The 14,331-nt window shown below is 44.4% G+C and overlaps 1 protein-coding gene across 1 annotated transcript; it reads left to right on the top strand.

Annotated features, from left to right (window-relative positions):
* Positions 1-511: 511 nt before the first annotated feature.
* On the top strand, positions 512-13,832 carry WEE2 (WEE1 homolog 2 (S. pombe)). The gene is made up of 11 exons (XM_010084328.1): positions 512-856; positions 4,330-4,529; positions 5,404-5,452; positions 7,789-7,961; positions 8,625-8,746; positions 10,018-10,164; positions 10,941-11,042; positions 11,376-11,461; positions 12,376-12,546; positions 12,636-12,778; positions 13,676-13,832. Exons 1-11 carry the CDS (start codon positions 524-526, stop codon positions 13,830-13,832), a joined length of 1,683 nt encoding a protein of 560 aa, XP_010082630.1. The 5' UTR covers positions 512-523.
* Positions 13,833-14,331: the final 499 nt, after the last annotated feature.

Genomic DNA, 14,331 nt, shown 5'->3' with positions numbered 1-14,331 from the left:
CTGGGGGTACCCTCTGCTTTTACAGCTGTATGTAGTGTGGGTTCCTTTTTCCTCTGGTTGAGAAAGTTAAGGTAGAAAAGTATGAGGGGAGGGCTGCTGTTTGTTTCTCTTTGGAATTTGGTAGCTCTGCTTCTATGTGTGATGAGAGTAGTGGATGAAGTACTAGTGGAGAAGTTGCCTTAGAGGCTTACTGTAAAAGGCAATGATTTCTGAGTTGTATCTGACTTGCACCAGCAAGGTGAAAAGTAGTATCTGTTGTTGTTACACAAACAGTAACTGAATGGATGTGTTTTTGCTAATTCTGAGTTACTCTTCCTTGACCAATGCCATTACATGACACTTAAGAGTTATCAAGGCTTCTGTGTGTGGGAGCAGGATGGGGGAGTGCATGTGGTGAGCAGAGCTAATGCCTTTGATAAGGCAAGGAAAAGGAGGGGTAGTCTGCCTGTGTAAATAATGCTGTCTTCTCTCTCTAACAAAGCAGGCCAGTATCAACTATACCTGTTCTGTTTCTTATGGTGAAATGGATGACTGGGACAACAGCGATGAATTCATTCAGCGACTGGATTTTTCCAGTTGTGGTGAAGAGAGTGAAGACAGAAGCATAAATGATGAGGATGCCCTGAGCTCAAGCCCCCCCAGGAGTTGTGAGTTCCAGAAGTGGCAACAGAGCAGTCCTCTGCCAGCAACCCCCCAGAGAAAGCTTAGTGAGATTTTCCTGAGCAGGACAAGAGCCTGGGTGAGTCCCACCCTGAAGTCTTCCCCAGCTGTGAGCAAGAGCCTGGGCAATGCTGAGACACCGCTGCACATCACCTGGAAAAAGCTGCGGCTGTGTGACACGCCGTACACTCCTAAGGTAATGGCATGTATCCACTCTATGTCTGAGCGGGCAGGGTCTGCGGTGTTGCTGGGGCATTGCCACATGGGTGTTGAGGGGATCTGTGGCTAGCGCTATGGAAAGCATTTTTTTAATGTTACTGTTGTTAACCTCTATTCTTCACTTAGAAGCATGGACCAAAAACTCCTTAGCTATGGAAGGATTATTCTGTGGGGGTGAATAGAAACCTGTGTGTGGTAGTAAGTGTCTTGACTATTTCTAAGCTGATGTTAAAACTAATTAGTTGGCATTGGGTCAGTCTGACTTAAAAAATCCCAAGAACCATATGCCTTGGCTGCCCATGTGCTCCTCACACTCTGCTTAGGGGAGTGGACACCTGTAGCATCTCTGTAGGAATTGTGCACTGTGCTCCCAGAGGGATAAATGCATCTCTCTTCAAGGAGCTTATCATTTTATGGGGAGCTTGGAGACAGTCAGCTGCCTTGACTACTCTGTTCAGCATTTTTTTGGATGCAAGTGGGTTTTCTTTTGAAAGAGAAAGTTGGAAATGGCATTGTGGCTGGGGTATACTTGGGCACGTCTGAATTACCTCCATCCAGCTTGTTGTCCAGTGATGCTGATTGTCTTTGTGTGAAACTGAGCTGCTCAGTGAATTTGGGAAAAGTGTGACTTTGTTCTCAGGGTAGCAAATCCTTTGTGGAAGGAGTAACAAATCAGCATGGGCTTGTGGAAGAAGGTGAGTCTGTCTTCCTCGATGTCACTGTTCTAAAATGTAACTTATCTACTGGGCTGTTTTCTTGGGAGAATGATTCCAGTCCCTATTTTCTGTGTAACTTCTTGTATAGAATATAATACAACTGCTTTTTGTCTTATGTAAGGACAACTGGAGACTTGGTGCCAACTTATCTGTTCCTAGATGACATCAGTTGTGTGCATTGGCTTCTAGCATTCAAGACTTGCAATGAAATGTAGCTCTTTCAGTCCTCTCTCAATATTCCTGCTCTACTGATAGACTGGTTGCTCCTTTGCTTAAGTGGTACAGAGAAGATCATACTTTTAGTACTTCTGAGCCAGGATGTGACTTCTGGCCCCCTCCAGAAACTTGATTACGTGGAAAGAAGGGTGATCCTATGGCTACATGTGAGCAACTGCGTGGTCATATTTACTGAGGAATGGCCTGTTGCTCTCTAGGAGAAGGCAGCTCTAAATGGCATGATTCCAAGAATTTCCTGTAATGACTCTTTATAAGAGATCTCACTTTAAAATAGGTGAGAGGTCCAGAATTTCTTCCAGACAAGATGGGCTACTGGTAGTGCAGGGTGCCTTCAGTGTGTGCTCTTGTGTAGATAACATGTTGGTTGGATGCTTCAAGACATGCTGCCTATGGTTTTTCACCTTGTAGCCCACGAACAGCAATTGCAATAAACCAACATTTTTCTTTGCTGTCTTCTGGGAGAAAGGTCTTGGTTTCCAATCATTCTGCCGAAGGTGGGCTCTAAAGGGCCTAAATCTGCTTATAAATGAGGCTGGGAGCACTGATGTTGGAAGACTTGAAAGTGAGAGAAAGCGGAGCCACATCTAACTGCAGACAGATGAGCAGAGGAGCACCAGCTAGGATGCATGGCAGAGGAGGCAGATGATTGTATTTTGTAGATGTACCCAATCCTGGAACAGATTGCTAGAGCTCGTTATGGTAGTTGCCTTACACTGTGTGGCAGCAGCTACTCTCAGATGACGTTACAGGAGACAAGTCTGCTTGATTACAAAGTAGAGCCCTAGTAGAGCAGATGGGAATTGCACGCATACAACAGCAGGCTGTAATGGTATTTTAGATTGCTTTTTTGACTTGTGGCTAGAGTAGAACATAGCCTAGAAGCTCTAGAATTGTGGCTGCTGGGTAAATTTGGCTTAGACATAAACTGCTTTTAATACGTCTGTATGCAGAACTTTTCCATCCAAGAGCAAGGAGATGCAGACCGGAGCTTGAGAAGGTGGTCAAGAAACACTTTTGGGGTCACAGTAAACCAGTAGCTGAACTCCCAAGTGTGGTATAGAAATAGAGGGATGTCCCAGAAGTAGCTATATCCATAAGTGCAGCATCAATTAGGCAGATGCAGGATACTGCATGCAGCTCTAGGGTTTTTATCTTCAAAACTTTCAATGTGAGAGGGGAGGAACTCTAGATATGATCCTGAAGCCACATCTCTGCTCATAAGAGTGAGACTACTGTTGGATCAAAAAGATATAAAAGTACCTTGATCTTCATAACAGGGAGAGTTCTGTGTTCTTGAAGGGCTTTTAACTGGAAGAAAGAGAGATGCTAAAAACCCCTTTAAATGCTAAGCTACTACTCTCTTGAAGTTGAAACAAGTCAAAAACAAATCTATATTTCAAAAAGCTGATGGTTACTAAAGGGGTCAAATCACAAAGTAAGTGGATTTTTCTGTGTTCAGATCAATACTGTGTGCTTCTCTGAAGTTAAGCTTCACTCAGCCCAAAGATTTGGACTAGCAGGTGAAACCCAATGGCCTGTCTTCTGTGGGAAGTTGAACTACAGAAGATCCAGAGGTTCATTCCAAACTTAAATTTCTGAAACTGTTTTTCTTCTTGAGCAGAACTGTTTTCTGGTCACTTTGCCAGCAACCATATAAAAATTTCTACCAGCTTCCCCTATACTAATGCTGCTTATTACTGGGGAACCAGAAGGAAACTTGAACCATGTGCTATCTCATCTCCTGACAAACCTGTCCTGGCCAAACTGATACAACAGTCCATGCTTGACAGAACTGGATCTTCCATGTTAATGCAATGTATGATGCAGTTTTTGTGTCTCTGTAGGTGGGAAAGATGAGCTGCTGTCTCCTCTTGAGGATTCTGCTTGCCAAAATGGCTCTGCAGGCCTCACCCAAATGACCAGGGAAAAGAGTCTGAAAGGCCTTAGCAAAGAATGTAATAGAATCATAGAATGGTTTGGGCTGGAAGGGACCTTAAAGAGCATCTAGTTCTAACGCCTCTGCCATGGGCATGGGCACCACCCACTAGCCCAGGTTGCTCAAAGCCTCATCCAGCCTGGCCTTGAACACCTCCAGGGATGGGGCATCCACAACTTCTCTGGGCAACCAAATTGCAAAAATTTATTCCTAATACCTAATCTAAATCTACCCTCTTTCAGCTTAAAGTTGTTGCTCTTTGTCCCATCACTAACACTCCCTGACAAAGAGTGCCTCACCATCTCTCCTGTAGGCCCCCTTTAAGTGTTAGAAGGCTGCTATAAGGTCTCCCCAGAGCCTTCTCTTCTCCAGGTAATACTTTGTGGAAGAAAACTGTCAGGAGTAAATTAGAGATGCAGGGTTTTAATGATTCAGCTATGATGAGGAAGGGAGCTAAGTTTTCCTTGACTTGCAGGAGAGCAGAGATTTTCATGCTGACACAGCAGAAACAAATATTTTTCTGGCTTATCTGCCACTTTATTTTTTTTTTCCTCAACACAGAGCCTGTTATCAAAGACAGCTTTTCCTTCACCTGCGACAAAGGTCCCACCCAAAGGCTTCCGACATCTGCGATTTACTCCTAGTGCTGACTCAGATGATTCTACCCAAGCTCCTCTTGTCAACATTAATCCCTTTACACCAGAGTCTTATCGACAAACGCTCTTTCTTCCTAATGGCAAGCGGAAGACCAGCGGAGAGCTGTAAGTGAACTACTCTTACATAACAGACTGGAAGGAGACTGAAAGAGATAAGTAATGATAGAAATGTTTAATACCTGGACTTATTTGCTAACAATGAATCATTCACTTCCATAGTATTCATTGGTGCAGAGCAAACATTAGCAGACATACGGAAGTAACAGAAATAAAATGAATCATTTTCTTTTTTCAGAAGAGTAGTGAGGGATCAACAGCTAGCCTCAGTGCTATGGCTGTAGGAGAAAATTGTCCCTCTTTCTTTCTCGAGCATAGGTGGAGTGGAGCTTGATTCAGTTATGCACATACCCACATCTCAGAAGATATGACATGAATGTTTGCATGTAATACAGCTTTTAAGATTAGTGCAGGGTACTGCTGACCAGCAAAAGTTACGGGTCTGGTCTGGGTTAACCAAGATGCAAACTTAGTCAAATAGTTGTGCACTACAATGATGTTCAGCTTCTTTCACAGACCCAGCTGTAACAGATGCTCAGCTGGGTATCCACCTTGAAAGCACAGTGGGGCAGTTCTCTCCTTCACTAGGAGCTTCTTGTGCAAGGTCATCTCCCAGGTAGCTTCACCGGTAAGAAGGTGGCCGGGAGAATGATGCCCCTGAATGATGATACTCTGTCCTGTGGGCAGCACTGAAGTTGGTATGTGGAGGCTTTCTAAATGGAAACAAAGACTTCCGAGCCCAGGGCTACAGCCTTTAAGGCCCGAACTAGAAACTCGTTCTGTATTAACACTACAAAAATATGTCTTTAGTTAAACTGTGAAGCAAGGTTTGGATTCATTTGAAAAGTGTTTTCATTTCAAATCTCAGTTGGATTGCTGCACTGAAATGATACATCCAGACTTTCCTGAACTTCTGTTGTAGGAGGGATCCTGATCCAAGAAGCCAGATAAAACAGGACATAACCACAAAGGTGAGTGTCTGTGTATTTCCCTTCACAAGAGGATAAGGTGCTTGTAAAGATTTGGTGCTTTGTTAAATTTATTCTGCTATTGGAGTATAAATCACGGCATCATGACAGAAGATGAATACATATGACAGAATAATTCCAAGCTGAATGTTTTATGTTAATATTTGTTTGAGACAACAGACTTGGAAATTATTTCTGTCTCTAAAGGAAACTTGTGCTAAAACAGATCTGAAACTTTAACAAGTAATCCTAAAACTCATTGATTTTGGTTAGGCGGTCTTTCTAGGAAATGTAATATAATTTGGGCTCCTCAGGGGGAACTGTATTACTGTATTATTGAGTTAGCATAAACAGTGACTGTACCTTTGTGGTTTGAGAAAGCAGGTGTACTGCTGTTCCTATAAATCAGTGTACTGAGCATCATTGGATGTGAATGGAACATGGCTTCTATATTGCAAATTATATATGGACCTGCACTGCAGAAATGCAAAGACTGAGCTGAACGGGGTTACTGAGGGCAGCAGTTTCAGTTGCAGTAGTCACAGTGGCAAACTTCTGAAGCAAGGCAGCAAATTCTGTAATCTCATTCAGTAGGAAAATGTCCAGCTGGGAAGTGTCTGCGTGCCTTGGGGTCCAAGGGAAAGCCCCACCACAGCTTACATAACTACAGGACACCGAACACTGTCTTACAACACAAAGCTAAGTTCTCTTGCTGCTGCTGACATCTGTGCTTTGCTGGCAAACCTCAACAGTGGGGTGTGTTGCCCTGGCTGCATGGGGCAGGGTACAAGGTCTCATGTACCCCCAGTTGCACTGGCAGAACTAGGCAGCTGGTGTGGGAACCCATGTCCCACAGCCTTCTTACCAGTTTTATCTGGGGGGGAAGCTACTCATCCAGCTGGCTTCCAGGAAGCGAGCCAAGCCTGAATTAAATATTTGTGTTCAGATGAGGCAAAAAATCTCAATTTTCCTGAGCAGCTCCTTGAAGGAAGTACCTTGTCTTGTGCAAGTAGGTAGAATTGTTCACTGTAATTAGGCTTATTGGAAGAAAAATGGTACCCTCTAGCCGAGGAGAGTGGTATTGCAGAAAAACTGGTCTCCATGGAAAAACTACTGCTGCAGAGTAAATCTGCTACCAGGTAACATCTGGGATTACCACAATTATTTTTTTTTCTTAGAAGAAGACCTCAAATAAATTGTGACTATTCTGTTCGAGTGCTGATTAGATTGAGTATGTAATATAGATACAAAATTTTGTACTGAGGTATCTTTATTGCCTCAGCTTTTTAAGATACCATAAAATACAGCTGCCTTACAAAGTACAACCTGTTGTGAACGGCTGCTGTTTCATATGGGCCACGTCTTGCTGGTTGTGAAGAGCAATTCTTCACTGCTGCCCTTTAAGGTTATATACTATATACTACAGCAATCACAGCAGTGGTTTCTGTGGAAACCACCATGGAACATAAGCCACTGTCCCTGTAAGAGATGCAGGGGGACAAGGGAGAATTGCTTAGTCCACTCTCTTGTTGTTAACTTCATGCTCCATTGTTTCTCTTTACCTACCTTCTCTGCCAGTAGACATCACTCTACAAGCAGTACCAGCAGCTCCTATTGCCCTAGTGACTATTACTGTAGCAATAATGATGTTCTAGCTGTTCTGCAGGCTTTCAGCCCTTTGTGGAAAAGTGGCTCCTGGTGAGAAATCACTTGGGAATATAAACAGATAAACTGAGACTTGTTAATCTGCCATTAATGGACAGCTGGTGCTTCAAAACTGACAAGAGCCTGAACTGATGAGGAATGTCCTTGCTACATGCAACCTTAGCTGCCAGAGTAAAGCAGCTCTTAAATAGCTGGGGCCACATTAAGCCAACACACCAAGATTTTCTTCTGAGGTCAAAATAGGCAATAGCTCTTACTTTAAACACAAGTTCAGTATATGAGTCTGGCTAATTCAGAGGTACTTGAGTTCCATCTACCAAGGCTGGTAACAGGTCTTCTCAAGTCTGCAGTAGCTGGGCAGTTCTGCTTAGCTGTGATTTCTACCTCTATGGCTAGCAAGTCATGATTTTAAAAAAAGCCCCCTGAAACCTTGGCCAAACAAGGCCAAGATGGCCTTTGTTAGGTGGTCAGAAAAGCAACATGCCTAAGTAAAAGGTAGTGTTTCAAGAACTGGCAGTGCACCTGCACACGTGCCTGGATGAACATCCAGAATGGAAGAGGGAGCAACATGGGTGGTCTGTGAGAGCAAGTGCTACACAGCTCTAAAAACATGACATGTTATTGTCAAAGTCTTTTAACTTATACCTGTCTTTGTTGTTTTTGTGACCTTGTAGAGATATCCTCTGAAAGAGAGCAATATGGTTTCCCGCTACAAGAAGGAGTTCCTGGAACTAGAAAAAATTGGTGTGGGGGAATTTGGCTCTGTCTACAAGTGCATCAAACGCCTTGATGGATGTGTTTATGCCATCAAACGCTCCAAAAGGCCTCTGGCAGGATCCTCGGATGAGTGAGTGTGCTAGCTAGAAACTGCCAGTTGAAATGATGGGCATGTTCTTGGGAGGTGTGATGGGGAAGGGGGCAGTTTGGATCTAAAGGTATCTGAGGGGTGGCATGAGGAAAAAATGGCTGCTGTTGCACTCCCAAGTAACAGCTGAGAGAGTGGGGGAAGTTACTGCTTTAGGACTACTGGATATAAATGAGAAAGGGAAGAAGCCACATGTATTCCAAAGTGAGATGACAGCTTACCTGAACTCCTCAGGTCCATGCAGATAGTCTCTTTAAAACAATAAATGTCAAATTGTTCATTTGTGGTATGTCCCTGCTCTGCTATATGGTCAGCACTGCTCATATCTGTATTGACTGGTGAGTGTTGTCCTGCATGCTAAAGCAAAGACTTTGAAGCTGCCTTTGCCTCTTTTATTAAAGAGTTGCTCAGTGATGGCTTTTTTTTTTGACAGCTGCTCAGCACACTTGAGCAAGGGCAGGTTTTGTTTCTGCAGCTGTTAGAGCCAGTCCATCTGCCAAAACCCAAGAGAAGGTCCTGAACACCTCTGCTTTCCCTTTCTCAAGGCAGGCTGCAAACCAGAGCTCCTCTCATGGTCCCAGGAAGGACCCTGGCACCCTGTCAGGCACCCTGTCACTGCTGCCTTTTCTGTGTGTGCTTCTCTAGGCAGCTGGCACTGCGCGAGGTTTATGCTCATGCTGTCCTTGGACACCACCCCCATGTTGTGCGCTACTACTCAGCGTGGGCAGAGGACGATCACATGATTATCCAAAATGAACACTGCAATGGTAAGAGCTGTGACATGGTTAAAGGCTGAGATCTCAGGATGGGTGCATTTACCTTCTTTTATATTTAAATATGGGACATGTTGGCTTACAACAAAGCAAACTGCACTGAGGCCACAGTTCCACGGAGAACCCAGTAAGGGCTCGTAATATTTAGACAAAGCTCTGAATGGTGCCGATGTCTTACAAGTAGTGAATACCCTCTAATTCATGGGATTTAAAAACTGTTCCTCTGTGTTGGCTGGCCTGGAAAAGTACTCCCCATGCTGATGCTTATAGCTGTGTCTGGGACCACTCAGGTGAAATCTGATATGAGTGATTCAAGAGCAGCTAACTTAAGTGCCATCTATCTTGGAAACAAACCCTCGTTAATGAAGGGGAATAATGATTTGAAGAGTGGCTACCTGGTTGAGATGAAGGTACCTTGTATCTTGGCTAGAAGAAAGGTCTCAACAGCTGCAGAGGAATGGAGCTAAATGATGAGGTAAACTGTAAATGGGGTGCTGCAAGCAGGGTGGTACACTCTTGAGTTTGTCCTTGGCCATACCACTGTTTGGGAGACATCCTCTGTCTGGCAGAGGAGCTGAAGGCAAATATGTAGCGCTCATCTTTCAGCTGCTCCTGTAGTCTTGTGGCTCAACAATGAGTGGTGATAGCTGTTCAGAGTAAAGACTTCAAAACTGGTGGAGGTAAACATGAAATGTGCTGATTGCTGTAGCATTGATGCATTTTTTGCATTCTGGTGGATGAACATCTGAGACTAAAGGAGAAGTGGTGAAAAGAAGGCTGATGGGGAGAGAGGCCATGGTATTTGTTAGTCCTGAAATAGCCGTAGTGCCTTAATGGAGACCCACAAACCTGTGTGTCAAATGTTACATTCTTCCATCAAAAAACCTTCTTGTGGGAGATTAATTTCTTTTCTCCACCATTCATATACCTGCATTCTACCTGTAAGCATGGCAAAAGTAATTAACTTTTCCGCTGTTCACTGGCAGCAGCAGCATCACTACCAAGTCGGCCCTTCTGATGCTGTAGGTAGAACTGCAGTTGCTCAGTCCCTGGCAGGCAGGAGGCAGGGCACTGTGAGGCAGCAGAAAGGCTGAAGCCAAATGGTGATATCCAGGTTTAATCATTAGAGCAATATAGGTGGTCTGGTCACAATTTGTCACTAGCAAGCCTGCAAATGCTCTGGGCAATAGCTTCTACTAAGCTATTTCAAACATGCTGCTCGATAAAATTTTTGTCAGGTCTCTGATTGACTGTTTTCGTGCCAGGTGGGAGTCTTCAAGATGTGCTGCTGGAAAATGCAAAGCTTGGCCAGTACTTCCCAGAAGCAGAGCTGAAAGAAATATTGTTACAAGTCTCCATGGGGCTAAAATACATCCACAACTCCGGCCTTGTGCACTTGGATATCAAACCTAGTAAGTATAGTGCTCTCCTTTGGAGGGTTCTTCAAGTGACCCTCCAGGGGTAGAACCTGTAACAGGTCCTTCTGACTGGATCTATGACAGTGCTTTGAAGGAAAGAGGATCTTGCCCTAAAAGGTGAATGTCTTGTGGGTTTTTTTTATCTTGCCACTACTGCAGCTCTAAAACTGAGCCTTCTCTGATAGTTGGCAGGATTTTACTTCTGTTTTATGATCTTCATAATGCTCCCTCATGGGAATCACTTTTATACTGGTGGAGCAAGTAGGGCTGCTAATGAAGACAAGGACTTCCTTATTTGCTGCTGTCTTGTTGCACAACACTTGACCTTTGAATGTGAGAGTGAGAAGTGAATATTTATTGTGCCTACCGCAAGGAATTAAGTTCTTACAAAAAGCAGTAACAAGCTTTCCTCTCTGCAGCTGAGGATGGGCACCTCCAGGGCAATGGTTCCCCCTCACAGTCATATAATTGTGTCCTTATAGTTTTTTTTCCTGCTGAAATCATGCTTCTAGCTTGGGGAGCTGGGGAGGCAGGGCAGAAAAGTCAATTACACTGAGATATTTATGCACAAGATATGACTGTCTTCTGTTAGCTGTATTGCTGAATACTTAAAACTGTGCAGAAAGCAGACTAATGGGTGGGAAGCATGTGCAGAATTTATCTGGCTGCAAGGCTTAACTAGCCTGACAGGTGGGATTTCTATCAAGTTGTCAGGCTCCTGCAGTCTGGCTACTCATATTGCACTATTGCTAAACTTCACTCTCCTGCAGGTAATATCTTCATCTGTCACAAGCTGGCAGCTGCAGGCCCTGCTGGGCAGGAAGAGAGTGACAGCGAAGATGAATTCTCTTCTGGTGTGGTGTATAAGATTGGTAGGTTTTAGCCCAGTTTACAACTAGCTTAAGGTTAGGGCTGCTCCTTACTGCTTTATATTGCTCTGTCCTGCTGGCTGAAGACACTTGCATTCAGAACTGATGGCATAATCCTGAATGCCTCTGCTACTTAGCAGAAGTAATTCCTCTAAGAAGACAAGTCCTAGAAAACTCATGTGCTTGTTTACAAGCCCAGATTACTGAGCAGGACCAAGCTTGCTCTCTTCATCAGTATTTCCCAATTGCTCTGTTGGTGCCTATAAAATGCAGGCTTTTATTGATGGAGGAGATCTACATCAGTTTGCTTCATTAGTTGCTCATTCTTTGTCTTAGGTGACCTTGGCCATGTGACATCAATAACAAACCCTCAGGTTGAGGAAGGAGACAGACGGTTTTTGGCCAATGAGATCTTGCAAGAGGTACAGCTGCTGGTGGGGCAGTGGGGAGAACATGGTGGTGAGAAAGGGGGGAGAGATCCACTGTAGTGAAATAATTAGTCTGGTATATTCCTTGCCTTATCTCCTTGTTCTTGTGCCTGGTCTGCCTGTGAAATCAGCAAAATTAACACTTTGTTTAGAACAGTATAGTTGTGGGTTTTATCAAGTAAATATTTAACATACTTCATAAGTAACTTTATCATTAGATTATTGCAACTATTCTATCTGCAAGGGATGAATGGGACAAAAACTTATATTAGTTTGGAGACATCTCATTTACACACCCAGCAGAGATTAAGCTGCTAGATGTGACTACTGAGGAATATATGCACCCAGACAAATGCCTTGTACAACAACCACTGTTCAGGCAGTGTGGAGAGGTGGGAGGCACAACACACTTTTAAAACTGACTGCAGTTTTGCTATTCTGGCCAATGAATAAAAAGGGAATTGATATGTAACAACCAGCTTGGATGGGTTCATCAGCTTGGGTATTTTAAGCAACAGTATCTTTTTGTGCTGCAAGTGGATTTGGGAACTACTAGGTAATATATCACGTACAGTCTTTAGATTGAATTGGGCATGGCTAGATTACTGCGTTGTGGTGAGGGCTGAGGGCACACATTTGTTAGACTGTCCTCTGGATTTGCTACAGTGATCCTAATGTGGGCTGCAAGCTCTTCATGTCTGGCTGGAAGCTTACATGTGCTGTTAGTTACCATATTGCTTGCTATCAATGTTTTTATCCTAGAGAGGAGAAAATAGCTGACTGGGATGTGAAGGCAATCTCATATGCACACTGGTTTAGCAGTTTCTTTTAGAGTTGGTATCCCAACTTACTTCTGTTCAGTATAGCGAGGTGTTCCCTTTCTATAAATGTTCATCTTCTCTCCACAGCAATACTGTTATTTGCCAAAGGCAGACATCTTTGCCCTGGCACTCACAGTAGCTCTAGCAGCTGGCACAGCACCGCTGCCTCACAACGGGGCCATGTGGCACCACATCCGCAAAGGCAACATCCCGCCGATCCCCCAGAAGCTTCCTCATCGTTTTCTTGAACTCCTCAAGGTGAGGATGTAGCCTTGACAGGATGGAGGCTTTTCCAGCTGCCAAGTGACAAAGGGGATGTTAAACTTTGAATTCCTTTGGCTTTCCAGCTCATGATCCATCCTGACCCAGCGGAAAGACCTTCTGCTACAGCTCTTACTAAACATCCAGTTCTCTGTCCTTCACGTGGAAAAGCTGTGCAGCTCCAGAAGCAGCTAAATGTGGAGAAGTGCAAGACTGCCATGCTGGAAAGGTAGGGCTGGCTTGGGCACGGAGGGGAGAAGACATGGCCACAAGAAGTGCTGATTACTAGGCATCAGTGTAGGGTAGTTGTGCTGGGAGACCCAATGTGCAGATGTACCCAGTCAGCTCCTGTGCCTGCAGCTGGGAGGGTGATGGGGCTGTGGCAGGGACTTGTAGTGCCAAAGCAGCTGTGGTTCACTTCTGGCTTTGAGGAGTTGGCTAAATTAGAGCTGTGAACTTGCATGCTTACTGCAGCCGCTGGTGATGGAAAATACTGATAGATTACGGAGCCAGTGGGCAGGGGAGGAACTGAGGTAGTGGTTCAGCACAGAAGGAATTGAAATATCAGGTGGTGGCAGAGATCTTCTTTCCCCTTTCTCCCTCTCACTGCTGTTGGCAGTAATGTTTTGCTGGGTTCTAGAAACTGCCCAACCACCCCTCTTAGTGCAATAGTCAGCTGGGGAATAGGTTTTCCATGTAGACAGGAGAGCATACACTCTGGGAAAGCAGCAAGCATCAGGGAAGAAAAGCAATGGAAAAGCAGCATGGGTGTTTATTAGGTATTTGTGCTGCACATGATGGCACTGTTTCCCCAACACACACATCTGAAACAATGGGAGAAAAACTGAGCTAGAGGCTCTTCATAATGGTGCCAGTTAGATGTTTGTTGCTGACCTGATGCATAGGTTTTTCGGTAAACCTTCAAAGCTGATCAGTTCTGAAGCAGAAACTCTGAAGGAAGCTACAGTAATCTTCATGTTGCCCACTGGGGTCAAAAGTCACCACTCTCCAGCAACGCAGTAACATTCTTGTGTGAGATTGTTCATAGCTTTCTTCTGTGGCTGATGGGTGTTCATGCGTGACATGGTTTTCTTCCTCTCCTCTTCCTTCCATCTCCCCCCTGCAGGGAACTTAAAGCAGCCCGCCTTGCCCAGACCCTCATGAAGGACCAGGCCTTAGGAAGTGCCAAGTTTCAAGAGTCTGAAACATCTTCTAAGCAGAACAGCAAGCGCTTGGTGGGAGGGAAGAGCTGTCGCTCATTTAGCTTTACTTTGGGTTACTGAACTTCTGTATTGTCTAGAAAGCTCTGGCTGCTGAATGGCCCTGTGGAAGCAGAGGGTCTGCACAGACCAGTGCCCCATATTAGCTCTCCCTTTTTGTGGTTTTTGGTTCCCTCATTAGTTATGATGAGATGCTGTCTGAGGGAAGAATGACTAGCTTACAAATATCAGATCATGGGATTTTAAGATTATTGTTCTCAGTCTCTTACCTGTTTAATTTCTTGTGTAACTGGTCTTGTTCTAGACTAAGAATAGTTTTGCCATAGAAGGGAAAGGATGGCATTTCCTCTACTTGCTTCTCTCTGTTTAGTTGAGCCCTATTATTGATTATGTTTTTGTGGTCTTAACACTCTGACCACCTGTGTACCTCTAGAGGGAAGATAGTGGTTGTACATGGAGACAGCATCTACAGCTGGGTCCTCCGGGAAGTGAAGAGGTAGAGGCTGTGGTAGACAGTTTTAACTACACATCAGGAGACAGACTGGTTACATTGCAGTCCTGG

Source organism: Pterocles gutturalis, unplaced genomic scaffold, assembly GCF_000699245.1.
Source record: "Pterocles gutturalis isolate BGI_N339 unplaced genomic scaffold, ASM69924v1 scaffold42710, whole genome shotgun sequence".
NCBI lineage: Eukaryota > Metazoa > Chordata > Aves > Pterocliformes > Pteroclidae > Pterocles > Pterocles gutturalis.
Note: the sequence above shows the minus strand (reverse complement) of the source record. Positions and strands in the feature narration are given on the sequence as shown.